The sequence below is a fragment of the Tursiops truncatus genome, chromosome 2 (assembly GCF_011762595.2).
Source record: "Tursiops truncatus isolate mTurTru1 chromosome 2, mTurTru1.mat.Y, whole genome shotgun sequence".
Lineage (NCBI taxonomy): Eukaryota > Metazoa > Chordata > Mammalia > Artiodactyla > Delphinidae > Tursiops > Tursiops truncatus.
Window position 1 is genome coordinate 76,169,406 of NC_047035.1, and position 27,891 is coordinate 76,197,296.

At 50.9% G+C, this 27,891-nt stretch overlaps 3 protein-coding genes and 1 long non-coding RNA gene across 4 annotated transcripts; 2 read left to right on the forward strand and 2 right to left on the reverse strand.

The window, feature by feature from the left end:
- Positions 1-652: 652 nt before the first annotated feature.
- Positions 653-3,981, reverse strand: LOC141277999 (uncharacterized). The gene is made up of 3 exons (XR_012330044.1): positions 3,556-3,981; positions 845-916; positions 653-735 (listed from the first exon to the last, which is right to left on the reverse strand). It is a non-coding gene; the product is annotated as an uncharacterized lncRNA (long non-coding RNA).
- Positions 3,982-6,434: 2,453 nt separating this feature from the next.
- On the forward strand, positions 6,435-14,340 carry LPCAT4 (lysophosphatidylcholine acyltransferase 4). Its single transcript, XM_033851411.2, has 14 exons — positions 6,435-7,087; positions 8,329-8,471; positions 8,808-9,028; positions 9,401-9,513; positions 9,638-9,698; positions 9,986-10,044; positions 10,243-10,277; positions 10,809-10,863; positions 10,993-11,075; positions 11,341-11,466; positions 11,798-11,930; positions 13,078-13,176; positions 13,513-13,699; positions 13,974-14,340. Exons 1-14 carry the CDS (start codon positions 6,974-6,976, stop codon positions 14,126-14,128), a joined length of 1,584 nt encoding a protein of 527 aa, XP_033707302.1. The 5' UTR covers positions 6,435-6,973; the 3' UTR covers positions 14,129-14,340.
- Positions 14,341-15,164: 824 nt separating this feature from the next.
- On the reverse strand, positions 15,165-25,088 carry NUTM1 (NUT midline carcinoma family member 1). Its single transcript, XM_004310921.4, has 7 exons — positions 25,058-25,088; positions 22,354-23,062; positions 20,177-20,305; positions 18,918-19,057; positions 18,120-18,406; positions 17,723-17,836; positions 15,165-17,373 (listed from the first exon to the last, which is right to left on the reverse strand). The coding sequence occupies exons 1-7, from the start codon at positions 25,071-25,073 to the stop codon at positions 15,388-15,390; spliced, it is 3,381 nt and encodes a 1,126-aa protein (XP_004310969.1). The 5' UTR covers positions 25,074-25,088; the 3' UTR covers positions 15,165-15,387.
- A 1,955-nt stretch (positions 25,089-27,043) lies between these two features.
- Positions 27,044-27,891, forward strand: NOP10 (NOP10 ribonucleoprotein). The gene is made up of 2 exons (XM_004310922.4): positions 27,044-27,200; positions 27,501-27,891. The coding sequence occupies exons 1-2, from the start codon at positions 27,147-27,149 to the stop codon at positions 27,639-27,641; spliced, it is 195 nt and encodes a 64-aa protein (XP_004310970.1). The 5' UTR covers positions 27,044-27,146; the 3' UTR covers positions 27,642-27,891.

The following is a 27,891-nucleotide window of genomic DNA, read 5'->3' on the forward strand; positions in this document are numbered from 1 at the left end:
GTAACTATCTCTACTAACTTTTTCATCTTGTCAGCATATAATTATATTGATTGGCCTTCAACGAAGAAAACAGAAACCACTGAGTTTATTAAGCAGACTTAGCACAGTGCATTAGATGCTTACAAAATCATTGGAAGAGCTAGAAAAGTAGGACTTGGGGGCTACTACTGGAGTTTCTGGGTTCCAGAATAGACCCCAGCAGCAAGATTTTAAGGTGGAAAAGCCTCGATGCTACTGCCACTGCCTCATACCCTCAACAACCGCGAAGCTAGTGCATAGTCACTGGAATATGGGTCAGGCTGCCAAAATTACTTCTCCCTTGCATCTCATCATCTCTCATTTCACATAGGCTTTCATAAATGGAGAAAAATAAGTCTGCACTGAAGCAACTAAAATAATTATTGTGCAAAGAGATTACATGGCTTTTCCTTACTCTAAAGGAAAAGAAAGGAAATATGTGAATATATTATGAACTAGCTCTCAAGTAAGGCAGATTGAGACTGGCCTTTCTTTGTGCCTGTTTTACCTAAATCTCATTAGTAAGGCACACATACCCAAAAAGAAAGGGGAAAGAAACATTTACACAGAAACATTTACTCAGGATTTTCCCTGAACCAGATCACCACTCCTTTATCTGTGGTCTAGGGGGATAGCTATTTCTGGCTAATTAGATAAGGCAATCTGCTCACATCACAGGTTTTGCCACTTGGACTGACAGTTCATTTCCTAGTTCACCTGCAATAAAAATGTTTCATAATGAATTAAACTTTCAAACATTGATTCAGATTAATGTTCTAACCTGATTGCACTCTAAAAATGCCTGCTTTAAGAGGAAAAATGTTACCTTCTTCCTTTGAGTGTATTAGTCAGCACTTCCAATTCACACAGCCATGCCTCCATCTTCTCTATAAATCACCTGCCAACAACAACAAAGCAACAATGGTAATGTAAGCATTAATAAAAATGCCTACTTTTCACCTTTTTCTTAATTTCCAGTGACTATGCAGATTCTCTTAGCCTAAGCTGCTGTTTAAACACATTTTCTCAATAACTTACAAATTAACCAGTCCTCCAACAACTGTTGTAGAAAAAGATTTGCAAAGATTCATCTAAGGACCACCAACACCCCAAAATTAAATAGTGTGTGCTCTTTCCGGGAATTCATGTAACATTTACAAAAACATGATTAACATACAGGCCTTACAGTCTCAATAAATACCAGAAACTCTATTATTATACAATGCATTATCTAGTTACAATGCAATAAAAATATGAAATGATAAATAATCCTCCCTTACCCAACCCTCTTCCCCTTCCAAAAAAAAAGAACCCTGTGTCTTTGGAAATAAGAAAAAGAGCTTTGTAAATAAGTCACGAGTTAAAAAAAACATAATGACAATGATAAAAACATTTAGAACTGAGTAATACAAATAAAGTACATACCAAACTTCCAAAGAACATTTTTTAGTCATAAATACCATGTTAAAATAAAGAAAAAATTGTAAGCTTAGTGTTCTACAAAAGAAATTAGGGAAAAACAACTGAAGAAGAATAAAAGAATAAAAGGATAAAAATTATAAAGAAGTAAAGGATAAAAATTAAAAGGGCAGAAGCTAAAGAAATTTTCTCTGGCTTTCTCTGTGAATCTAGCTTAAAACCAATGAGGATACTAGAAGAAGGAGGGTTTTTGGACAATTTTGTTCTTGAACATAGCATATGTAACAGTTTGGATTTGGTAAGCGTAGCTGAACTACTAGGAGTGACATGGAATGAGGGATTAATTATAAAGATTAGACTTTACACAATAATGAGAATTAGTGAAGAATACTATGGAAGGTAGGTTGTTGCTTTCAAAGCTGGTGCTGAATCTGAAGTTGCTGCATGTCAGCAAGACTGATGGCTGAGAAGATGTGGAATCTAAAGTCTGTTGACGGCATAAAACTGACAGCATAAAATAGGATCTTCTATTTTTCTACTCTGATCATCTCTTCACTTTGTTTGGAGTGTTCAATTAACTTGCATTTACTGCAACGATTGATATGGTACCTTGACAAGTTTGTGATTTGATTTCTATATGTCCCATGTCTGTCTTATCATGCTCCTCCCTTAATGATGCAGTGCTTTCTTCCCAATAGCTTTTTACTTTTCTTAGGAGAAATTCCAAAACTATGTAATATTTCTTGTCTAGATAAATCCCACATACTCCAGGTTTAAGCCATATTACATTTCATTTAGTTCAATTCACACCTTCACCAAATTTTACCTCTTTAAGACACTGGTGCGCTTTTTTTTTCTGATTAAAAATGTCTCTATCTATCAGCTAACCTGGCTAACTCTGGCTCATCCTTTATGTATCAGCTGAAACCTTGCATACATTTTTTATATAAGATTAAAACCTTCCATAATGTATTCATACCACTCTCTACTTCCTCTGTGGTAAAAGAGGTACAATTTTACTTTAGTTACTTGTTAAGGTATCTGCTTTCTGCCTTAGAACATATGTATATCCTGTGAAGTCAGGAACTATAGTATCATGTATTTCTAACTTCTAGTTTAGGGACTGGAGAATAATTAGTATTCAATGACCATCTGACAAAGGAATGTAGTAATATATTGTCGTGAAATGATTTCAAATCAACGGGGACTTCGACTCAAGAAGCTTGTGATAGGACAACAAAATAAGCTGTACAATACAAAGAAGGTATAAATACAGTTAAAAGCAGAAGTCAGTTTTGAACTTTTGAGTAATTGAACACTGAAGAAATGTACAAAAGATAAGAAAATGTCCACATGCTCCCCTCCACGCATTTACTACCCAGCTTCAACTCTTATCAATATATGTCTAACTGTGTTTTTTCCCCCTATGCTTCTAAGTAAGATGGCTAAGTACAAGGGTCAATGGTGTGTATAATTTTACAGACACTGCTAACTGCACTTCTATAATAGTTGTTGCATTTTGCATTCTCAGTTGCAGTATATGAGAGTGCCTCTAGTCTGGTCAAGAGAGTATGTTGTGAAATTTTGAATTCTTACCAATAAAATATATGAGAGATGATATTTCAGTGTAGTTCTACTTTTAAAACAGAAGTTCTTCAAATAAAAACAAGTAATTTAGTGCAGTTATCAGTGAAACCAAAATATAGTTCTTGGAGAGAAAAAAAAAAAAAAGACAGGGGGCTTCCCTGGTGGTGCAGCGGTTGAGAATCTGCCTGCCAATGCACGGGACACAGGTTCGAGCCCTGGTCTGGGAAGATCCCACATGCCGCGGAGCAACTAGGCCCGTGAGCCACAACTATTGAGACTGTGCGTCTGGAGCCTGTGCTCCGCAACAAGAGAGGCCACGATAGTGAGAGGCCCGCGCACCGCGATGAAGAGTGGCCCCCGCTTGCCGCAACTAGAGAAAGCGCTCGCACAGAAACGAAGACCCAACACAGGCAAAAATAAATAAATTAATTAATTAATTAAAAAAAATTCTTACTGTGTTTATCTATTCCCTAATTCAGTTAGCATTCTTATTACTAATGTTTTGAGTTCTTTATTTAGCAAATTATTTACTTGTTTCATTAGTTGTTTTTTTCAGGGGTTTTCTCTTGCTCTTTCAGTTGAGACAAATTCCTGTCTTCTCATTTTGCTTATCTTTCTCTGACTCTATGAAATTAGATGAAGCAGTTAACTATGTTGGCCTTGAAGTGGGTCCTTATATAGGAGCAACACTATACAGTCTGTTTGTGCCCAGTGGCTTTGGTGGGAGAGCTGGATTTGACGTCACATCTTTCCTCAGGGTGTGCTGGCAGCTCTCACCTTGGCAGGAGGTGGGGCTGGACATGGGAGGGCTAGGGCCTGAGCCAGGTGTGACGTGGTTCTTCCCCTCTGCTTTGTGGCTGTCACTGCTCTATTGGGGTGGAGTCAGGTCCCAAGTTTCTGGATTTGAAACCATGAGGGTCTGGTCCTAGCTGGCTCTGATCTCTTTAAGTGTATGCTCTTCCCCCTCCCAACACCAGCACCCTCAGCCTCAGGGAGGAGCAGTGTTAGAGCAAGAGAGGGCAGTGTGGGTATTTGGTAAGAGTGGGCCATGGGGTATGGCGGTCTAGCCACCAACAGAGATGTGGTCTGGCTCTGATGTGCTGCCTGTGGTCACCAGCAATTGTTGGCGCCTCCCTGTTCAGACTCTGCTTAGGGTTTGAGCCACCACAGCATCTCATGGCCAAGATTTTTCCTTGGTTATGGAAGCCCTCATTCCAGTGTGGAGCTGCAATGCAAGGCAAATGATGCCGGAGTGTTTAGTTGGCTCAGGCTGGGGTACATGCCAGGGCAGTCGCCAGGGAACCAGTCAGCCAGCCACATGGTCTCAATCTGTCCTTTCCACCTGCTTTGTTTTATTTTATTTCTTTATTTATTTGCCACACTGCATGGCTTGTGGGATCTTAGTTCCCCAACCAGTGATTGAACCCAGACCCTCAGCAGTGAAAGCAAGGAGTCTTAACCACTGGGCCACCAGGGAATTCCCCCACCCTGCTTTGGAAGCAAGCAAGCTTTCTGCTAGTTCCCAGTTAGTTTTCAGTAAGAATTGTTCCACATACAGATGGATTTTCTATGTGTTTGTGGGGGGAGGTGAGTTCCGTGTCCTCCTACCCTGCCATCTCCATTCCTACTCTGCTAATTCTTTGATCCTGTTTATATTCTATTTTATGTCTTCTGATTGTGAGCCAACAAGAGAATTTTGTGAACTCTGGCATAAAAAAGCAATAAATATTACTATGCATTTAGCCAACAATAATAATTATGAAGCACTTACTTTCTGCTAGACACTGTGCTAGGCCTAATGGAGATGATAATACTTGAATACATGCTTTGCTTTGCCTCTTTACACATTCCACCACCACCTCACACAGCCCCTAACCTAGTTCTCTCCCATAAATCACTGCTAATTCTTAGATATTTCATCAAAATTTAAATGGTATTTCTTAGTGAAAAAGCAGAAGGCAGGAAACAGAACTTTTTGGTTGTCACCAGAAAACTGGAAAGCTCAGGATGAAGAAATGGTAGAAGGGAGTGGCTGTGGGGGCAGCTAACATTAGACAGAGGGGACATGGGAAAGAATGGGTGGGTATATGCCCCAAGCAAAGGAGTTACTGGACAACAGTCCCATGAACTATTTTGTGGTGCCAAATTCAAGACTGTTTACTTTATTCTGAACCAATCTCACTCTAGCAACTCAAATTCATACCATTATCTCCAGGAAGGATTAGTGCAAATATAAAATCAAGGCTGGGGCTTCCCTGGTGGTGCAGTGGTTGAGAGTCCGCCTGCCGATGCAGGGGACATGGGTTCGTGCCCCGGTCCGGGAAGATCCCACGTGCCGCGGAGCGGCTGGGCCCGTGAGCCATGGCCGCTGAGCCTGTGCGTCCAGAGCCTGTGCTCCGCAACGGGAGAGGCCACAACAGTGAGAGGCCGGCGTACCGCAAAAAAAAAAAATAATAATAATAATCACATTGTACACCTTAAATTTACATATATGTCAATAACATCTCAAAAAATCTGGAAAAATAAAATTTTAAAATTAAAGAGCCATGGAATCTTCTCTAAAAACTTTAAGAAATAAATCTGACTAGGATATCCTTTTATTTCTCTGAGAATGCTGGCTGCTCTCTTAGGGATATAGGCAGGAATATAAGTGGGTAAATTATGGGGCAAGGAAGGAGGGAAGGGGGTCTAGATAGAAGTAAAGTGACTTCTGACTTTTGCCTGGTCCCCCTTCCAATAAAAGATTAATGGTACCCAATGACCCAATAGCCCATTGATCTGCCATTGTTCCCATTACCCTCAGGAAATGGTGACTGACAGGGATGCAGAAGAGAGAAGTAAAACAAGGTGAACTGAAGGCAGCTTCTTTCCACAAGCAACGAGGCTCTTATCTCCTTTTTGTCACTATTTCTGATTGTGTTACTGGCTGTGGATCTCAAAGCCTAGCCAGTTCCCTGATCTCACCATGGCCTGACGACCAGGGTCTAACCAGTTTATGTGCTTTCTAGGACAGTTTGGAATTTGGGGATGAGGGGTATCACTTTGTCCTCTTACACACTGGAGCGAAGGAGAGAAAGAAACAGAAAGACAGAAAAAAGAGACTAGGAGGAAAAAGAGGGCTGCGTCCGGGGTCATCCCAGATTTTCAGGTTCGCACTACCCGTTCAGGCCTGGTTGAGCCCTGGTAAATGTATGACCAGCGTCTTGATGGTTGCCGGTACCTCACTCCTTGATGGAGTCCTCACACCAGAACAGGCAGCCCTGCCTAGCTCAGGCAGGACGCGGATGCCGAGAGCTGTTAGGCACAATACGGCCGCCAGAGGGCGCGAGCGCCTCAAGTCCACGCGCGATGGCGTCGACCCAACCAGGAAGGAAAGGTGGTCGGCCTCCGAGAGGTGGTGGGCCCCGCCTCGGCCGCGAGCTGCCGGCCTCCGCGCACTGCGTGCCCGCCCTTCCATTCTCATCCGCCCGAGGGCCCCACCCCGATTTGTGCTTGACAGGGTGACCTCGACGCCCGGGCAGAGTCTGAGGGCGTTCTCAGCTCCACTCGCTCCTCGCCGCCCCAAACTCGCTCCGAGCCGGAGGCCTGCGGGGAGGCGCGGGCCGGGTTTTCCGAGAGGGACGCCCGGAGGGGCAGGCCCGGGGTCAGCCCGCAGGCAGGCGCCGCGCTCCAGCATCCGGCCGCCTCGTAACAATGGCCCGAGGGGCTGCGAACGCTGTGGCGAGCGCGGAGGAGCTGGGGCGCCGGGACGCTGGAAGCCCCGCCCCTCGGCCGGCTCCTTGACAACGCGGGCCCGACCGCGCAGCCTGCTCCCCGCCCCTCGGCGCCCCGCACCAGGCGGGGCCGGGGCTAGATCGCCGCCGCCGCTGCTGCAGCTGCAGCTGCTGCTCTGCAAAGAGGGGCCCGGGGCCGGGCTGGGGTGCCCTCTCTCCCACGTTCTCCCGCCGCTATGAGCCAGGGAAGTCCGGGGGACTGGGCCCCCCTCTATCCCACCCCCGGACCCCCGGCGCCCCCCAACCCCTTCGTGCATGAGTTACACCTCTCCCGCCTCCAGAGGGTTAAGGTAAGGTATGGGCGGGGGGCGTCGGGAGGACTCGTGGGGATAGAAAAAGGAGGCCTTTTGGAGCCTTGATACAGATGGGGATCCGAAAAGGGGTCGGTGAGAGGCTAGCGGGGCGGGAGTCAGGGGGTGCGCACGTGGGGGCGGCAGGGGGTGGTCGAGGAGTCCTGGGGAGGACGCGGGCTTGGGCGACAGACAAGCTGAAGGTGTGTGAGAACTGACTAGGTGAGGATGGAGGATTGCAGGGGACCCACGGGTAGGGGAGGTGGAGGACGCGGGAGACTGCGGATTACATCCTGCGGAGGCCGATGGGCTAGGATGGAGGTAGAGGCCACGGATGGGGGGGGGGGCGGGCAGGGGCGTGCTGAGTGCTTCTGGGAGGCTCTGACTTGGAAGAGGTTTCTGGGCCCGGAGCCTGAACCCCCGTGCTCTTCCAGCAACCCCTCCTTTCCACTACCCACCCCACCCCCCATGCACTGCAGCACCTCCCGCTGGGGTGGGGGGAGGGAGGTGGAGAGGGGGGTTGGCTACAGGAAGTGGAGGGCTGCGCCGGCCTGGGGAGTGGTATGAGAAGGGAGTGTCCGAGGTTTCTGTTGCCTTCACCTCCCCTGAGGCCGGCTCCTGGGGCTCGGTTTGTTTACCTGCACTCTCCCCAGGGCAGCCCATGGAGTCACCCTGGCTCCTGGCAACCCCTACCCTGTGGAGTAGGGCCGATCTCTTTTCTCGCCTTTCCCCCAGTACTGGGGAAATGCTCCTGGGCAGAACTAGAGAATGGCCTGGGTCTGAAAAGTAGACCTCTCTGTGTTTCCCAACCCTCTGCCTCCCAGACCCGAAGTGCACAGGACTGTGCACCTGGTTTCTGTTAGACGTAGGAGCTATTTATGGAAGGTGGTGGTGGGAGGAGGAACCATCTCTAGCCTACCCTCCATCAAGCACAGTGCTGGGCGCTTTCACACTAGTTATCCTTGAATCCTCTCAACAGTCTTTCAGTTTTGTTGGTGTGATGGGCACCAGCTGAAAGACGGGAAAGTGAGGCCCCTGATGCCATTCATCTTTTATCCTCTTTCCCTCATTGGTGTCTTCATCCCACCTTGGGTTCCAGTCCCATCTCCTGTTCCCACACAACTCGTCTCCTGGTATACAGGGGTGATGGTCCTCTGCTCCTGGGTCCATTCTTGTGGGAGAGGGGAAGCCTGGAGGGAGCATCTCAACCCTGAAGTGGCCTCCTTTCCCACCCTCTGCAGTTCTGCCTCCTGGGGGCACTGCTGGCCCCCATCCGAGTGCTTCTGGCCTTTATCGTCCTCTTTCTCCTCTGGCCCTTTGCCTGGCTGCAAGTAGCTGGTCTTACTGAGGAGCAGCTTCAGGAGCCGATTACAGGATGGAGAAAGTAAGTGAGGAACCAGCCCCCGGAGACCCAGCTTCTCATTCCTCTTCCTTGCTATCCATTCTGCTCCCTCTTGAAGGAGAGGAGGAGGGAGGGTTCCGAAGCTCTCCTGCCCAGCCTGGGTAGGTGAGATGAGTCAGCCAGGCCCAGTCCCTGGTACCCAGGACCTCAACTCTAAATTTTGCACCCTGATATGTCCCAAAGTAACCAGAGACTTTAGCGCCTTTGCCAGGTAATAGAGGGCAAAAGAAGGACACCTGCTTTCCTGGGTGTCTGAGCCTGGGGGGTGAGTGAAGGTCAGGATCACGGTCTCCGCTGATGCCCAGCCTTGCCTTGCAGGACCGTGTGCCACAACGGGGTGCTGGGCCTCAGCCGCCTGCTCTTTTTCCTGCTCGGTTTCCTCCGGATTCGAGTTCGGGGCCAGCGGGCCTCCCGCCTTCAAGCTCCCGTCCTGGTTGCTGCCCCTCACTCTACGTTCTTTGACCCCATTGTTCTGCTGCCCTGTGACCTGCCCAAGGTTGTGTCTCGAGCTGAGAACCTTTCTGTTCCTGTCATTGGAGGTGAGAGATTAAGAGGAGTGAAGAGGGGAGATGACCACTCTGGGCGAAAGAGACAGGAATCAGAGACTCTGGAGAGGACTGGCCCTAAGCGGGGAGGGAGAAGTTAGAAGGGATATTGCCTGATGCTGGCAAATGAAATGCAAATTAACACCATTTGTGAAAAGCAACCTCTTCGACTCTGAGCTCTGTGCTTAGAAGAGAGCAGGGAGCTCTGGTCAGTACCCTAAAAGGGATAACACACCGGGAAAGGAGGGTCCCCAGGGCAAAGAGATAATCGGGAAGCATCTCCTACTGTTGAGGAAGGGAAGGCTGCAGGTGTTACTACCCCTGGGGAAGAACCAAGTGACTCCTTGTATCCTCTCCGGACCCCAGCCCTTCTTCGCTTCAACCAAGCCATCCTAGTGTCCAGGCATGACCCGGCTTCTCGGCGCAGGGTGGTGGAGGAGGTCCGAAGGCGGGCTACCTCAGGAGGCAAGTGGCCCCAGGTGGGTAAAAGGGTCTTTAAACCTCCTCGCCTTTTATGTCCTCCTGAAGAGGCTTCTTTTTCCTCTCGTCCCCTTCCACCCACCGCATTCCGGTCTCTTGATTTTTTTTTTTTTTTTTACCCAGGTACTATTCTTTCCTGAGGGCACCTGTTCCAACAAGAAGGCTTTGCTTAAATTCAAACCAGGTGAATAAAACAGCAGTGGATGGTAGGGCTGTAGGAAAAAGGAGCCCAGGATTTGGAGAGGGACTCTGGAATAACCCAAGAAGTGGAGGGGTGGGGGGGGTGGGAGGAAGACGGGGAGCCTCCTAGCTGACACTGAAGAGTCTCCGTGAGTCAGAGAAAATTATAAATGAAATGGAGCAAGCCCAGATCTCATTGTAGAGCTGATCCAGATGCCTATACTTCATGCCCTCTAGCTACCTCCGTTCTCTAACCTCTGCCTGGGGGGTGGGGGTGGAAACGGGATCTAGGAGCCTTCATCGCGGGGGTGCCTGTGCAGCCTGTCCTCATCCGCTACCCCAACAGTCTGGTGAGTCTTAGTTCGAGAGGGGGGAGGGGGAGCACAAGTCCACCCTGAATGGGAATCAGTGAAAACCCCTAGTGCCACCATGGGATGTGCATGTGGGGTGGGTCAGGGTCAGGGTCAGGGCCTCTGCTCCAAAAGGGTTGGCCAGTTCCGGGGAAGAAAAATAATGCCTTTCTCCCCTCACCTCTGCTTACCACATAGGATACCACCAGCTGGGCATGGAGGGGCCCTGGAGTGTGAGTAGTGGTGTTCTTGGGGTGAGGGTGGGAAGTGGGGTCCCACAGAATTCCTGGTGCATCTTCCACCCTCCAGACAAGGTGAATAGCCCTTCTTCGTCCTGGGACTGAGAGAACTCTAGCGAAGGGGATGCCCCTGTCCCTCTGTTTTGTTCCCATCTCCTGCTGTAATCTGGAAGTGCCTTTAAGCTGTCCCACCTAATCATTCCTGCTGTAATCATAGTGACTTCTGACTTACTTGCCTAGCTTTTCTCGCTCGGTGGTCCGCACCACCCGGCTTGCCTCTTTTCCTCTGCCGGTTACTGAAAACCCTCGCATGCACGTCTTCCCCTGGCCTAGACCTGCAGCGTTCTCTCTCTTATGCTGCCGCCTTTCTGGCCCCTCTGCCTCCCGGCTGTATACTCATCCAGCTGACTGTATGGCTAGTGGTTTATTCTTACATCGGTGGACAGTACTTTGCCACTCCATCCTTGGGGTGCGGGGAGCCCGTAGTTAGAGATTGCTGAGCCTCTGAGGTCTCTTTTCTCTTAGACTCAAAGTCCTCTGGCTCACAGCCTCTCAGCCCTGCAGCATCGTGGATGTGGAGGTATGACCCCCCGTGGGTTGGGTGGGAGAGTGGGCACCTGCTGAGCCCGGAAGCTTTGCGGAAAGAGGGTGGAAGTGGTCACCCCTAGGTTCGAGGTCCTGATGAGAGGTCTGTGTGTGTGTGTTTCAGTTCCTCCCTGTGTACCGCCCCAGCCCGGAGGAAAGCAGGGACCCCACCCTCTATGCCAACAACGTCCAGAGGGTTATGGCACAGTAAGTGTCCCACAGGGTATTTCCTAGAACAGATATACAGGGCAGAGGGACCACAGGAGGGGAAGGAGGGCTGGGGTTTTGAGGCACACATGTGGGGAGGGGAATGGCTAGGGCAGGGGGAAGGGCTATTGGACAGCTGAGGTGGGGGAGGGGAGAGTGAAAGGGGCCTGATCTCTCCGTAGTCGGCAGGCCAGAATCAGTAATGAATGCACAGGCGAGTATTCTGCCTCATTTCCCCTGCTTTCCATCCCTCTTCATCCTGTAGGGCCCTGGGCATTCCAGCCACCGAGTGTGAGTTTGTAGGGAGCTTGCCGGTGATTGTGGTGGGCCGGCTGAAGGTGGCCTTGGAGCCGCAGCTCTGGGAACTGGGAAGGGTGCTTCGGAAGGCTGGGTAAGTGACCTTGAAGATGAGGGTGTGGGCAAGAGAAAAAAAGAAGAAAAAAGAGAACGGGTAGGAGGAAGAAGAGTCTTGAAAAAGAAAAAAAGAAAAAGTGGGAAGACAGAGGAATTTTTTAAAAGATAATGGGGTAAAAGGAAGGAGGAAAAAAGAAAGATACGTAATAACCCCAGTGACAAAAGTAGGAATGGCTCTCCGGGGACTATGAGTCAGAGTACATCTTAGAAAAACACCACATGTACCCGCACTGAGGCCAGGATCCTGCTGGGTGATGCGTCCAGAAGGAAACTGAGTCAGCTCTGCACCTTCGACAATTCCCTTGTAGGCTGTCCCCTGGCTGTGTGGACACTGAGGCAGAGCCAGGCCGGAGTCGAATGATCAGCCAGGAAGAGTTTGCCAGGCAGCTACAGCTCTCTGACCCCCAGATGGTGGCTGGTGCCTTTAGCTACTTCCAGCAGGTAAAGGGGCTGGGATGCTCGAGATTTAAGTACAGTATCCGAGGGGCCGTGTGGATGGCCAATATGGAGTCTGGGCTGGACGCTCTAACAGCTATTGTTCGATGGACATCTTCTGAGGTCTGCTGGGAGATTCATTTTTTATATAGAGAGTGTCCAGTGCATAGAACAGCAATGTTTTACTCATTGTGGAGAAGAACAATTGAGAAATGATGGTCAATGAGGTCCATAAATTTCTGAGGCATTTTGGAGATCGGCAGAGATGGGGATCATATGACCTTGTGGGGCACTGGGGGAGGGTTAGGTGGGAAGGTGACATACAGAGGAGACAACATTGGACAGGTTAGACAGTTAAGGGTTTGAGACCCAGAAGTATGTGTAATACTTGGGCAGATTTTTAAAACATATCCCAGAGCTTCTCTGGGGGATTCCTGAACCTTCTCAAGAATCTTGGTGAGCTGTATATTTCCTGGGATTTAACCAGGTTGTCTTGTCCAATTATAATAACCCCAGAAGGTTCATAATGTTTATGAACAACTCCCAGTGGTCCCAAGGACTTCTTTTTGACCTAAGATGCAGACCATGGTTCTCAACATCCTCTCAGAGAACAGAGAGTGATCCAGGTGTGCTGAGTCCTTGGACTGGGGCAGACAGTCCCTGAAAGGAGCTTGCCATCATAGCCTGTAGAAGAACAGAACCAAAACCCAGGTGCCCCAGTCCCACATAGATCTGACACAGCAGGTATCCTCAGGGAGTTTTTTGGTAAGGAATTATGCCAGTGGCCCCCTGTTAGTTTGTTGGACCCGTTCTCCCACATAGGCCAAGTCAGAAGAGAACCAGTTTTTCCAGCTTGGGGTCCAGAATGCCCTGATAGTATATCAGAAACTTAATGGTAACTTCAGCATACCTGAGGGATTCCATCGTTCCTAGGAGATCCCTTTATAGGAGAGCTTTGTCACCAGGCAAACCCATGCCCCGAGAGGACTGTCCGAGATCCCGAAGAGTTTAGGGCTCACGGTTCTGAGGGAAGTGGACACAGGCAGGGGTCCCCCCCAGGCCTGACGAGAAGAGGGAGGAGCTGAGATCCAGAGCAGGAAGGGGCACACGGGGTTGGTCCCTGCATCGCCCTGGTTTATCTTCCACCCTCCAGGATGCCAGGGGTTTGGTGGACTTCCGAGACGTGGCCCTTGCGTTGGCGGCTCTGGATGGGGGCAGGAGCCTGGAGGAGCTGACTCGCCTGGCCTTTGAGGTATCAGGACGTTGGGGTGGGAGGCACGTGGAGGCTGTGCTCACCCTGCCTGGAGGCCTGTGCGGTGTACAGTCTCAGGTGCCTCCGGACGGTAGGCGCTCGGTGTCCCAGGGCCACGCTGTCTGAACCGCAGAGCCCCAGCGTCTCTGCCGAGGCCTCGCTGGCAACAGGAAGAAGGCAGCAGCCGTGACGATTATATTTCGAAAGGGCCCGGGGTGGGAGGTGGGGGGCAGGAGGCCTGGGCTCCACACTCTTGGAAGAGGAGGAGCCTGTCAGACAGACATGCGGGGCGACGGCACGAGGAGAGAGATTGACTTGCGTCCCTTTCGCTCCCAGCTCTTTGCCGAGGAGAAAGAGAAGCAAGCCGAGGAGAAAGAGAAGCAAGCCGAGGGGCCCGGCCGCCTGCTGTACAAAGACGGCTTCAGCACCATCCTGCACCTGCTGCTGGGCTCGCCCCACCCTGCTGCCAGGACCTTGCACGCCGAGCTGTGCCAGGCAGGAGCCCGCCAGGGCCTCTCCCTCTGTGAGTCATGGCCTCCCAGGCCCCTCGCGGGCACTCGGAGCGCCCCCGGCACTGGGCTGGGAGGGAACAGGACCGGCAGCCAGCCTGTGGGAACAGGACGTCCGAGGGGCAAGGCTGGGAGGAACCAGCTGGGGAGGCAGAGGATGTCAACTTGGATTTGAGACAGTGAGGCTGAGATGCGAGGAACAGGACATACCAGTTCTGAGAAGAGGGTTGGGGACCACTTCCTCTCCTCTTCAGGTCTTTACTTTCCCGTCTCGCTCTTGCCATGCAGGTGAGTTCCAGGACTTCTCCGTTCACCACCCGCTCCACGGGAAGCTCTTCGGCACCTACCTGCGCCCCTCGCAGACACCAAACGCCTCCTCCCCAGACAGCGTCCCTGCTCTGGCCAACGGGGCCGTGCAGGCCCCCAAGCAGAAGGGCGACTGAGCACCTCGACCTCCCCAGCTCGCACCCGCCCACAGACTCAGGGCAGCGCCAGAGGCCAACCCTGGCCCTCAAGCCCGTCTCTGTCCTGCTTGACTTTTTGTTATCGTTGTTGGTTTTTTTAAGTTGGTTTTCATTTTTTGTTCGTTTGGTCTTATTTTGTAAGAAACTATTTTATATATAAATATATATCTATATCTATTTAAAAAAAACAACGAAGCTCAGTCACATTGGCGGTATCATTAGCTGGGAAGGAAAGGGACTCATGATTTCAGACCGCCCATGGGAAGATCCCAAAGGTTCTCAAGGTCAGTCCTCTTGGCCACAGCCAATGAGTCCTCGTCACTTCCAGACGGAGCATGCAGATCTCGTATCCTCCCTCCTGTTGTCATACCCTCTAACAGGCCTCCTCACAAACCTCTTTTCAGCTTATTCCCTCTTGTTCTGTCCTCATTAGAGGTTAAAAAATAGCTAATTACCATTTCATGTTTAATAATCCTACTGAGATTGGTTTCCACCCGCCATAGTAGGGACAGAGACCTGTGTTAGGAACTAACCGTCCTGCCTGCAGCCCAGGGGGTTTCTGCCGTAGGATGAATTGCGGACATATAAGTCCCTTCTGTCCAGCTGCTTTTCAAGGAAGAAGAAAAGGCCCCCCCCTAAAGAAGGTGCTGTGTCTAGGCACAATTATGGAAATTAGTTAGATTTAGAAAACAGATACCTATCCCAGAAATCTGACAGGTTAAAAAGAAGGGCTTTTCCATCTATGGACTTTTAAAGAGAAACAGATACTGGTAGGATATCCAGAGAAGCCCTCCGAACACCACATCCAGGCTTCTGATGAGGGAGGAATAAAGTAATCATGGGGGACCCTCAGCGCCAGGGCTTATCAGAGGGCCTAGAAGAGGCTGGAAAGTCACCTGGACCCATCAAATCCGAGGCCGCCCTCACCTCCTTTCTTCTTTTCAGCATCTTACCACATCTAGAGCAAAGACATGATACAAAGGGGCACACTGAAAGCATTTTCCAACAACAAAATCTTTATTTTTTTTTTTCCCCATACAACTTCCAAAGGTACTCCCCCCAACCTCTCACCAAGGGGACCACCTCTAGCCTAGCCCTTTCCCACGCTTGCCACTTTTGCAGAACAATAAAACAACTTAGGGCTGAGAACAACAGTTGGTGTGTCCCCAGGGTGAGATCTACTCTGGGCCCCCCAGCTGCAGGGACTGGCAGGTGGGACAGGATGGTCCCGCTGCCCCCTACTGGGTACGACATCGTTTCTTCCTCCTGCCTGTGAGGAAACCATCACGCCTTCTTTTACGAGGCTGTGCGGCCCGAACCACTCCCAGAGGCAGGGGTTTCTTCCCAGGTGCCCCAAGGTCAGCTCCCTGGAAGGGCCTCTTTTCAGCAGGGGCTGGGCCTCCAACTAGAGCTCGCTTCCCAGACTTGGCAACAGGATACGGAGGCTGGCTGAGGCCTCTTGCCTCAGCAACGAGGCAGTGGGATGCTCTCTGGGCCCCCCGACCCCCTGAGGAGAACAGGCCTGAGGCAGGGCGAAAACTGAGGGGAGGCCCCCTTGGTGAGAGGCTAAGTTTAGAGGCCAAGAGGTGGGCAAAGTTGGAGAATTCCTCGTCCTCCTCGTCCCACCACTCCTCGCCTTTGGCCCCATCTGCTGAGCTGCATGTTTCTTTGACAGGAGAGGCTTCTCTCAGAACTAATCTAGGGGAAGTGCTTCTAAGGCCCTGGTGGGGAGCCGTTGATTTGGGCGTCCCATGTGCGTAAGACTCTGGATCTCCTGGTAAGGGAGCAAGGTCTTTAGGCTCAGATAAATCAGTATCCTCCCTGCCTTCTCCTTGGGGGTCATAAGAATTAAAACTTAGTGGGCAGGTATCCTTACTGACCCCTAGCTGGAGGCCACCGGCATCCCTAACATCTAGTATGTTGACCTGATCTGTGGCTTCCACCAGGGGAGAAGTGGAATTGCCTCCGCTCCCTGCCTCTGGGCTGGCCTCAGGGAAGGAGGAGGTATCCTGGGTCCCCAGGATAAGGATGTTGCCTTGATTTGCAGGCAGGAGGGTTTCTTCAGAAGCCCCCAGTGTAGAGGCACCAATTCTGCTTTCTAGCAACGGGGGGCAACCTTCAACCCACAGATGCTTGGGATCCCATAGAGTCTCAGGGCTCTGCTCTCTATTTTCTTTAAGGCTTGAGGCCGGGCTGTTGGCCCTCAGAGGTCCTGACGAGCTGCAGTAGTTTCTCTTTTCTAGGGCAGCTGTGGCATCTGTGCCTCCACAGCTAACTATGCTGCTTCCCACATCCCCAGGTGCTGTGTTTTCTCCAGGACCCAGAGAAATGTTGCTTCTGGAGCCCAATGCCTGGCTGCCCTGCTGGTGCTCAGTGACACATTCCCAATCATGGAAGTTCTCTAGGACCTCCTCGATCTGTAAGGGCATCTCCAAGCCTACGGCATCCATCTCACTGCTGAGCCAAACTCCCGGACTGAGGGAGGCCCCGTCCCCGCCCCTATCCCCACTTGCTCTAGGGGAAGGGTTCTGGTCGTAACTCTGAACCGTGGGAGGACCTCTGTCATCTCCCCACATGGCCCCTGAAGAGCCTTCCTGGGGCACTGCTAATGGCTCCGTCTCCTGGGGAGCCACTCCAAGACCCCCTATCTGTCGTTCAGTCTGCAGCCCCAGGGCCTGCTTTTCTGACCCCTGTCCTTGCAGAGGAGCCAGCTCTGCAAGTCCAGCATCCAAACTGAGAACTATCTCGAACTGGGGGCCTTCCTGCCAGCAAAGGGGCAGAGCCTCGGAAGTCCTATCACCCACCAGGGAGCACCCGGGGGACTCAGCGCCTCCCAGGTGGCCATCCTGAAGTGGGGCTATCTGGTTTGTAACCTTCCCAGACCCTCTTCTCTCTATACGTAAGGGCCCTTGCGTTCCCTGTGGAGCTGCAAGTTCTAGCTGCAGGTCCCAGCCACTGGGGGATGGCAGAGTGTTCCCATCCCTGCACATCCCCCTCAGGCCATCTAAGTCCTGCTCCTGCCCAGCAGGCACTTCTCTTGCCCGCTTTCCCAGAGAAGCAGACTTTCCAGCCACCCAAAGCCCAGGTGAGGGCCGAGGCCGCCCAGCCCCATCTTCATCCTCATCAGAAACAGAAGGACGCGAGTCCAATAGAGCTCCACTGCAGCTTGGAGGTGCCTCTGCGTCCTCCTCCTCTTCCAAGGGCAGGAGTCGCTGCTGGACCAGCTAGAAGGAGAATGGACAGATATTGTTCTATATGTGGTTGTGAGAAGGGGTGGCGGGCTGGGTGTTGGGTAGATGATACTTGGGCAGGGCAGGGAACGCAAGCAAGTGGCTTAAGTAACGGCCTCAAAGCCAGATAACCACAGCTCTTCTTTTCCACCTTCTTGGGTCTTATTCCCATGCTTTGAGCCCTTATGCTTCCCGTTTCCACGGTCCCTTGCCTACTTGTTCTGCACCCAAAGCTGACTGCTGAAGCTGTTTGTCTCTAGGAGCCATACCATCCAAGACAGTGTAGGGTTAGGTAAAGCCACGGGAGCCTCTCATTCTGATAGTCTCTACCTCCCAGGTTTACCTGGACAAGACCGAGTCCTTCTTGTTCCAGCTCCTCAGTTAAGGCCAAGGGATCCCTCTGTTGTTCTGGGGACAGCAGATCTGCCAAAAATTGAGGGTGAATGACGGCCTCCACCTGGGGAAATGGAAGGAAAAGTGATGGGAGTTCTTGACAGGAGATAACGGGAGCCAAGAGGCTCTAGAGAAGCAGCCATGCACCTCCCTACTCACCACCCTCTCCCTGGGCTTTTAGAAAACACCAGCTTCACACATCCACGTGTGTGTACCCATGCACACATATTCCTCAGCACGGAAGACAGTCGAGTCGCCCACTGCCTTGGGCAGAACCCTAGATTTTTGATTCCCTGGAGTTCCCACCCCAGGATCTGCTAGAAACCAGACACCCAGGGCCAGCCCACCTTGGAGACAAAGGCCTCCTGAGAACACAGTTCATCGATGTAACTCAGGAGATCCGCATCTGGATACATCCCTTCCTCCTGCCGCTGCTGCTCCTCCTCTTCCTGTTTTCCATCCGACTCCTCGGTGGCCAGGTGGCTCGCCAGCAGCCCTTCCATGATGTCGGTGTACTCCTTCGCCGCCTCTGGTGGGATCTCCTTGGGTGCCTCAGGAGCCGGAGGCCTCTGGGTCTTGCGCTGCCGCCGGCGGGGCCCCCGCGCCTTGGAGGCCGCCTTCTTGGGAATGTACACTGAGGGGTGAAGCAGGAAGGAGAAATGGGAAGCGGCACCGAGGCCTCGGCTTCTGCCTCTCACCAGCATTTGTAACGGCAACCTGGGCACGTTGAGACGGTTCCAGACTGGAGCAGGCAGACCTGACACATGGTACCAGCCAGGGGAGGATATTTAGGAGCTGGAGGGTCTGAGAGAGAATCTGGATGAGGAATCTCAGAACCCCTGAAACTCCAAAGAGCCCCCTGATCCAGCCCCCATTTCTTGGGTGGATGAGGTATCATGTGCCTCAATTACAGTCTCTGAGAGAGAGTAGTTGGTTTACTTAGCCAAGATCAATACCTAGCTTAGGACAAAGGGAACCTGAGAACTCAGTCTCCTATGTATGTCCTGTTTGGAACATCAAATGCCCCTGCCTGGAGGGAAACTGGTAGAAGCACAGGCAATGCCTCCCCTGATCCGTGACTGGTTTCTGCACACCTCCCTTTGAGCTTCTGGCCCACGGTTCCTGTTGGAATTGGGCGGCCTTACCTGCCTGCTGGCAAACCTCGGGGGCTGGGGTCCCTGGAGGATCAAGCTTCAGAGGGGCTTCAGGAGGCACGCCCTGGGACCCATTCATTAGCTGCGTGTTCTGAACCTGCACCTCCTCCGCGGCCTCAAACTCCATGAACCTGCAGAGGGTGCCGAAGGCCCAGGCAGTGCTGAGAAGACCAAGATCCATTCGAAACCCAGACACAAGACCCCAGGGTATCTACTCACAGAGGGCCGAATAACAGTTCTGGGGAAAACTCACAAGGTCTCCACATAGCCCCCCTACCTGCAATCGTCACTTAGGAAGCTTGTTAAGAAAACAATCTAGAGCTTGTAGGCTTCACAGGACAGAGCCACGCATGGCTTTTTCATACGCTATCTCACCCAGCATCGGTGAGGGTATACAGCAGCGATTAATACAGGTTTGTTGAATTCAGTCAGGCCTATGCCACAACCTGGCAAGATCCCACACGTGGGCCGCTCCTCAAGGCCTCCTCTGCCCCTGCCTACAACCATAAAGGATGCCTGAAATCCCAAAGCAGGGCCTGGGTTGCAATTTAAGGCAGGTTCCCAGCAAGAAGCAGCGCTGAGATCCAGGAGTCCTGAGGCTGGGACTGGGGTCCTGGAAGGGTAAATCTAGGAGGTATGGGTCCAGATTTGGGGGAGAAAGTGATAGTTAAGCTTGGAGGGAAGGGTTCATTTTCCTGAGTTACTTTTTTAACCGAGGAGATTATCATGGAGAAATGGGGGATATGAACCAGAAGACCACTCTGGGCATCCAGGACCTTGCCCTGACAAACCTCTTCAAGAACCAGCCCCTCCCTAAGATGACGGGCTAAACTCTTTCCAGAGGAGTGGTGGCCCCAAGGTCTGCATCAGTAGTCACTTGCTACCTGGTCAGCGAGACAGGAAAGAACCTGCCTAGTAGGGCTTACCTCCTCATTGCTAGGTTCCCTTCAGCATGGACTTTTGACACCAACCGGGCTCCAATCCCATCCTAAGAGCTTCAATATCAAGGCCCCTATACAACTCAAGGTCTGGAGAAGGGAGAGCTTCCAAGAGGAGATAGGATAGAAAAGCCCAAGAGTCAAGATGGTGGAAGAAGCAGTGAGGATCCAGGAGACCCTATGCTAGTCTACACCTCTCCTCCAGCATCCCTTATAGTAACCATCCACAGCCCAGACCCAAGCCTCTCTTACCTGCTCCCACCCCTCAGCCACACAGCCCCCCTGGGGAGGATGAGGGTTGGTGGGACTCACTTTTCTGCCATCTCATAAAAGATCATCCGGTTAAAGTTGCTGGTACGTTCCCACTCCTGCACAGCCCTTGGCAGTCCCTCCTCCATGGTCATAGTGGGCTTCCGCCGGGCCGGGGAACGAAGCACTGGGCTAAAACCCCCATTGGGTCAGTCACGGTGTACAAGTGTACCCCCCCTCCCACCTGCCCTGACACCCACCTCAGTGCACACCCCCGGCCCCTCATCAGATCAAACATGCCCCACAGTCCCTGTCACATCCCACTGCTGATTAGATCCCAGACCCCCAACCTCACATCCATCCATTCACCACACTGGCCTTTCTTCCCACTGAAATTTACAAACCTCGCACAAAATCAGACTGTTTGTCTCCCCACCCTTTAAAATCAACTACCCTGAATTCTCACAGTGCTGTCCTCAACAAAACATGAGGAAGAAAGCACTCATGTTACTCAATTAATGGGATTCATTGTAAAGTAGGCTGAACCCTGCCCAATGGCTCTTACATTTTTAAAAAGGCACTCCCTAACCCAAATGAATCTAATTAAAGGCTGTGTGGTGTTTTTATGTGTTGGTTTTTAAGTGTTTTTTTGCCTCTGGGATACCCGTCACAGGCAAATATCAATACTCTTTGAGCTCTTTATGATGCATTTTTGCCTTTCTGACTTCCCATGAGTCCTCAATCATTATTGTGTAGAATCACCTGGGGAAGCTTGTTATAACCATGGATGCCAGCGCCCCAGAATCCCAGTTCTGAGCGTCTTACCAGCCTCGCGGGTGACTGTGGCAGAGGGTCTGGACTGCACTTTGGGGGAGACCCTGCCCAGAGCCCCTGAACGTGGAGAACAGAAATAGGCCAGGAGTTAGCAATTCAGCCTGCCAGCCTCCAAGAGAGAACCCAGAGCTGTCTGCAGAAAGCGGGAAGTCGGTACGGTGATCTACACCAAGGACTTTGGGGGAGCCTTTTGATTTATTCACTCCAGAGTCAGGATGGAAGGGGGGGATTCCTTTAGGGGTTCAGCCACTGGAGGAACAACAGGTACAGTTGGTTTTTTTTTTTTAAGTCCAGTAAGATGTGGCATGCGTTATATGGTGGTTTACACAAAATGCTGAGAGTACAGTGCAGTTGAGAGAGATGGAGGGTCTTGGTGGGAAGAAAATTCCCCAGATGGTCAATGACTTTGCTTTATAAACATAACAGCCTATGACTCTGGGCTCCCAGGCCAAGCATCCGCTCACACAGACATTTTGGCCCTTTGTGAGTTCTTCTCCTCTTCTAGATTGCCTTTTAATGATAACAATAGCAGCTACCATTTAATGAAGCATTCTCTGTGCCAGGCGCTCTGCTGAGCATTTCACATACATTAACTCATTTCATCTTTTCAGCAACGTTCTGAGGTGGGTATAATCATTCCCTTTCTAGATGAGAAAACTGAGGGCAAAGAGAGTAAATGCCAGGGCCCAGGATGACAAATCTAGTGAGTGGTGGGGCCTTGGTCCTCGACCACTAAGCAAGCTCTACCGTCTCCCTATTTCAACTTGAATTCTCCTGAATAAAACAGGGGGCAGTGTGGGGGATTCTCTGGCGGTCCAGTGGTTAGGACTCGGTGCTTTCACTGCCATGGGCCCGGGTTCGATCCCTGGTTGAGAAAATAAGATCCCGCAAGCCGCGAAGCGTGGCCAAAACAACAAAAACAAAAATCGGGGGGCGGTAGAGAGGGTGGCACACAAGCTCCTCAGCCCGGCCGCGCGCCATCCTCCCCTCCCAGCGCTCCTCATCCTGGCCAGTTTGGACAGCTCAACTCCATGCCAAAAGGTAGTAAAATAGAACGGGAGGGCCCTGGCACTCGGTATCAGAGACCCGAGTTCCAATCACTGCTCTGAGCTGCAGTCTTCTCATCCGTAAATGAGGATGACCATAAAAATGCCTGCCTGAACTCACAGGGTTGTGAAGATCACTTGAGAGGAGACACCTGAAAGCTCGTTATCATCTGGCACGTGGGTAAAGAGGCTTGTTATGGTTGTGGCCCTCGTCGTTATTATTTTCATTATCATAGCATCTCCAGCACCCTCATCACCTGCCCTCAAGTATTCCTAACTAGCCTAACCTCTTTTGTCCATCCCCAAATCCTCCTTATTTAAAAGCCTCTAGAATAATGAATCTCAGGTCTCTCCACTTACATAAGAAAGCAGGAAAGGGCCTCTGCATCAGGACTTTGGGATAAGTGCCTCCTTGCCAACGCTCTGTAGCGCTGCCAGCATTGGAAATTCTCATAAACACCCTTGGAGGTATAAGAGAGGTCATCCAGTGAGGGCTTGGATTGGGCAGCCGCAGGACCTCCTTGCCCAGTTGCCCCATGCGGCCCTGGCGAAGCCTTTTCCGGGGGCACGATGGGGGCCAGTTGGGCAGCTGGTAATGGAGCCTGAGTAGGAAGGCCTGGGAGGCTCTCCTGGCTCACCCCAACTGCCTTCGGGGGCAGAAGGGTCTTCACATTAGAGGCTGTCAGGAATCCGGGGGCAGGACTCTCAGGGCCCCCAAAGGGAGCGCCTGAGGCAGTCCTGTTGAGGGCGGCCTGAGTAAGGATAAAGTTCTGAGTTTGGGAGGGCTCAGCTGGCCCTCCTTCTGTCTTGACTTTGACAGTGACCTTGCCAGCTCCAGCTCCACTGGGGCCAGGGCCCCCATCCCCTGTCACCAACAACGGGCTGGGGAAAGCTGAGAGCACCAGAGGGTTGCCTGGAGAGAGTGCTGAAGGCATGGGGTGCTGCGAGGGCGGCCCCCAGGGTGGTTGGTCTGATGGGCCAGGACCAGGCTGTGGGAAGGGAAGTGCAGTGAAAGGAGACAGGGCAGCACCAGGTTTCAGGGTCATGTCGTGTCCTGGCAATGGCGACGCTGCAGAGACAAAGAAAACGAGGGGCTGGAGAAGGAGAAGAGGAGACCAGAAGCTAGGTCATCTGAGTACCACTCTAGTCCCTGAAGAATCAGAGCCCTGATTCTCAACAGGTGAGGGAGGGGGGACATGTATAGTTTGCAAATGTCCCCCAAGTATTTCTGATGTCCCTTACTCCCTGCTGAGAATTAGTGCGCTAGGGAAGCAAGCTGCAAGGACCCTTAGGCCCACGAGTTCATACCCCATAACACATGTCACCCAGCATACGGGTACATTCCAAACACCCTCACGCCACCTGGATTCTGCTCTCAGCTGCTCTGTGGTCCCTGCCACCAGACGCAGAAGCACTGTTCCCAGGAAGGGGGTGTGTGTGCATTAGATGTTTTGTTCCCAGGAATTTTATTACATAACAGCCAGGAATGACTAGAGATAAGAGCCAGGAAATGGGTAAGGGGAAGGCGGTGTGGGGAGGAGGTTTCCAGAGCTTTAAGGAGATGCGGGACCTATTAAAACGTTATCTGTGATCCTTCTGCTTGGAACACCTAATATCAGAAATTTAGGGTCCACTTTTGAACAAGGCACTGACAATGAAGTCTGAAACACAGTTCAGGGGCTATGTGGACTCTAGTCAAAGACACCAGGGATAAATACATAAAACGTGTACTTAATTAATCAGGATGTGTATCTCCTAGGACTTTATTTTTTTATGTTTTTTTTATTTTTTAAGATGTTGGGGGTAGGAGTTTATTAATTAATTAATTTATTTATTTTTGCTGTGTTGGGTCTTCATTTCTGTGCCAGGGCTTTCTCTAGTTGTGGCAAGCGGGGGCCACTCTTCATCGTGGTGCGTGGGCCTCTCACTATCGCGGCCTCTCTTGTTGTGGAGCACAGGCTCCTGAAGCGCAGGCTCAGTAGTTGTGGCTCATGGGCCTAGCCGCTCCGCGGCATGTGAGATCCTCCCAGACCAGGGCTCGAACCCGTGTACCCTGCATTAGCAGGCAGATTCTCAACCACTGCGCCACCAGGGAAGCCCAGGACTTTTAATAATAGTAGCAGAAGAGCATCTGCCTAATTTCATGCTACTCTCCTCCCCCTCTTATAAAGAATATTCCACTGGTAAACTAACAACATTCAGCTTCCGCTGCTTCCTGATCATGAAGGAGACATGGAATACGAGCAAACCCTTCACCTCAACCACAGAGCAGAGGGCCAGGAATACTCCCCGAAGTATGGAACACAGTGAAATGGGTCTGAAGGCCTGAGTTCCACAAAAGGTAGAAAGACACAGCATCTCAGGGAAGCCCCAGTTCTCATCCCTGCTGGAGTGACCCACTTCCCCTGGCCCTGGGAAAGCAAGGAAAACTGCTCCCTGAACTAGAAGAGAAGCCCTCGCTGGGGCTGCAAGGAGCCAAGAGGCTCTAAGCAGAGGCACTTACAGCACCTTCTGGTCTAGCTTCCGAGAGGACATTTCTCTACAGACTTGGCAACAGATGACCCCACTGAACAGTTTTCTAGCAAAGGCTTCCACTCGCCCCCACCCGATAAGAGCGAGAGCAGCCCCAGCTCAGTTCTCTCAGGGCAAAATTCTAGAGCAGCCTCCAATTGCCTAAAGAAGACACCAGAACTTGGGTCTTCCCTTTGAAACCCTCTGTGTCCCTCGTAACACACACCCCTGCCCGTGCCACACAAACACATGTTGAAGGAATCCCTCTTCCAGAGAAGTAAGTTGCTAACTACCATCCCTTCTCTCTACTCAGCACTTTCCTCGGAGGCACTTTGATCTGCCACCCAGGGGGCCCTCTTCCTTCCCCAACCCATAGTCTTAATGGCACGATCTCCTTCCCCAGCCTCCCCAAGTGTGATGCCTTTGACGGGGTCTAGTGTTCTCACATCCCTCGAGGTCAGCCCAGAGAGCTGGTCCCCACGTAAAGTGTCAAGTTTTGAATCTCCAAGTGGGGAGCAGGTGGCAGGGACCTTCCCCCCACCTTCAGACTCACCTCCATCGGAAGACATCCTCTCAGGTTTGGGCACTAACCGCGGCTGTCTGGAAGCCTCCAGAATGAGACAGGCAGGTACAGGACCCAGAGAGTAACCTGGCTCCAGTAGATACACAAGGATCCAAGGAAGGGAGGGTAAAGATCAGATCAAAACAGAACTAGAATCTAGGACTCAAGGCATTCTGCAGTGGGGGAGGGGAGGGGGAATATAGGGTGAGCTTAGGGAGATATTCCATGAAGGGCTCTGGTATGTAGGCAGTAACCAGGAATTCCCTCCAAACCAGAGTATGGCAACCCAATTGTTGTGTATCTCTTTAGGACAACTTGCAAATTCTTTCTCAGATTCCCAACCGCATAGTTTTACATCCCTGTTCCCTATACAATTCTTTACCAATATATCTAGTTTTGTGCCTTTCAATTACACCCAGTTCTGGTACCTGACTTCCTATTAATAGCAGGTTGTGGCGAACTCTTGACAATTCAATGTTGGCTGTATTTTCTAAACCAAATTCAGAGTACCTAGTCTGTATATTTAAGGATCAAGGGAACAGAATGCTTGAAATTAGGGTTGTCTCAGAAGATCAAGGGTGTTGAATTACTGTATGCATATCATTTCCTTGGAAAGCTGTCCTGCAGTTCCCAAATAAACCACTACCATCAGCTCTGCAGTCCATAGAAGGCTTAGCCTTACCCTTGGCTGAAAAGCCGCCCCCACTTTATCAAAAACTGCCATTCAGCCTAAAATTTCAAGACCAAAATGTCCTTCTTTTCATCTGTTAAATTATTTTTGTTGTTTTAAATTTTTGTTAAATATTTTTTTTCTTTCTTTCTTTTTTTTTTTTTTTTTGCGTTACTTGGGCCTCTCACTGTTGTGGCTTCTCCCGTTGCGGAGCACAGGCTCCGGACGCGCAGGCTCAGCGGCCATGGCTCACGTGCCCAGGCGCTCCGCGGCATGTGGGATCTTCCCAGACCGGAGCACGAACCCGTGTCCCCTGCATTGGCAGGCGGACTCTCAACCACTGCGCCACCAGGGAAGCCCAATAATTTTAATTTTTTAAACGGGTAATAATACATCAGCACGGTTAAAAAGTCAAACTATGCAAAATGGCATACACAGCAAGTCTCCCTCCACTCCTTTCCTCTGGAACCGAGTTCTTTATCCCAGAGGAAACCAAATTTCTTCTGAATCCTTGCAGAGGTATTTTATGCAACTACAAGTAAACAGAAGCTATACTCTTAAAAAAAAAAAAACAGCTTTCCGGTTTTTCTGTTAATAAAATTAATATATGTTACAATGTTTTTGCCGTTATAAATAGTACGGCAATGATCACCTTTCTAATGATATCTGGGTTCCAATTTTCATTTCTTTAAATTAGAGTCCTATAAGGAGAAATTGTACGTTCTTTTAAAAATTCGCAATACCTCTAGGAGGTGCATCTTATTATGCTATTATTAGCTACTCACCACTATAAGAAAGAACGTTGAATTTGTGGTAGAGACCTGAGTTTGAATCCTGGGTCGACCACTAAAACATACTTCACGAGTTTCATAAAATAACTTCACGCTTTCTTCGTACAGAATATTGAATACCCATCATGCACTCTTTGCCGCCAATACTTTGAAATAGGGCGAGGGAACCGGATGTAAAAACGGGGAGGGAAGAAAACCTTCTTTCTTCCCTGAGGTAAAAGGGGCTCTGGATCCTGGAGTCCTGGTTTCTCCAGGTGCTAGAAACCCATTGCCTCTGAAATGGGTGTGAATTTTGAGATAAAGACAGGATTCTATTCATTAATGTTCAATCTGTGTCCATCCCCACCCCCCTCCAATGCCTAGAAGAGTCTGGCACACAGTGGGCACACTCCACGTGTCTTAGAACGCCCGCCCGCAAGGTTGCGACTGGGTTGCAACGGGCCAAGTCCTGCGCTAGTGCGCCCCCCATTCTGGCCTGCTGGAGAAAGGCATAAACTGGACTACATTTCCCGGCGCGCTTTGAGAGCGAGACTTCCCGGCTATCCCGGAAGGAAATTGACACGTGAGGCCTTCAGTTAAGAGGCGCTGCAGACCGAGAAGCCCACGCTTCTGTGTGGTCATGTTTCTCCAGTATTACCTCAACGAGCAAGGAGACCGGGTCTACACGCTGAAGGTGAGAGGAGGAAACAGGTTGTATATGGACATGGCGAGAAATGTCGTTGGGAGGAACGGTCGAGACGAGCCCGTCAGTTGCCGAGGTGGGTGGGGGGACCGGAAAGCCCAGAAGCCTGGCGTGGTAGAGGCAGGAGTGTGTGGCTTCTTGATCTGAGCAGTCGCGGCTCCTGTCTTCATGTTTACCCTTTTCGCGCGGCCTCCTCCCCATCCCAGCCTCCATTTCCCTCACGACGCCAGTGATTGGGTTTTCCCACGACTCCAGTACTGAGATTATGTTCTGTCTTTCCTCCTCGAGCAGAAGCTTGACCCCATGGGACAGCAGACCTGCTCGGCCCACCCTGCTCGGTTCTCCCCAGACGACAAATACTCTCGACACCGAGTCACCATCAAGAAACGCTTCAAGGTGCTCATGACCCAGCAACCGCGCCCCGTCCTCTGAGGATCTCTTGAAATTTCACGTCTCTTCTGCCGCCTGCTAGCTCTCAGGAGACTTTCTGAAACCAAGCTCTTCCATCTGTGAGCCTTGAAGTCTTGCTACGACCCTTGCTCCTTGCATCCGGTCTCATCCTTGCCTTTGATCATGCTTGTGGTGAGGCCATCATGGTAGCATCCCCTTTAAAGGGAAGATATTTGAATCTTCTTTGCATACTTTGAATCACTGCCAGGTTATTAAAATGATTTGAAAGAGC

Excerpts from the sequence above, each read along its gene's own strand:
- NOP10 (XM_004310922.4), top strand. The coding sequence starts at position 27,147 with ATGTTTCTCCAGTATTACCTCAACGAGCAAGGAGACCGGGTCTACACG. Across the intron at positions 27,201-27,500 it reads ACCGGGTCTACACGCTGAAG|AAGCTTGACCCCATGGGACA; the intron begins GTGAGAGGAGGA and ends CTCCTCGAGCAG.
- NUTM1 (XM_004310921.4), bottom strand. Across the intron at positions 19,058-20,176 it reads TTTTATGAGATGGCAGAAAA|GTTCATGGAGTTTGAGGCCG; the intron begins GTGAGTCCCACC and ends CACCCTCTGCAG. Across the intron at positions 17,374-17,722 it reads AAGGACTCGGTCTTGTCCAG|CTGGTCCAGCAGCGACTCCT; the intron begins GTAAACCTGGGA and ends TTCTCCTTCTAG.
- LPCAT4 (XM_033851411.2), top strand. The coding sequence starts at position 6,974 with ATGAGCCAGGGAAGTCCGGGGGACTGGGCCCCCCTCTATCCCACCCCC. Across the intron at positions 10,278-10,808 it reads GCATGGAGGGGCCCTGGAGT|ACTCAAAGTCCTCTGGCTCA; the intron begins GTGAGTAGTGGT and ends CTTTTCTCTTAG. Across the intron at positions 13,700-13,973 it reads CCGCCAGGGCCTCTCCCTCT|GTGAGTTCCAGGACTTCTCC; the intron begins GTGAGTCATGGC and ends CTTGCCATGCAG.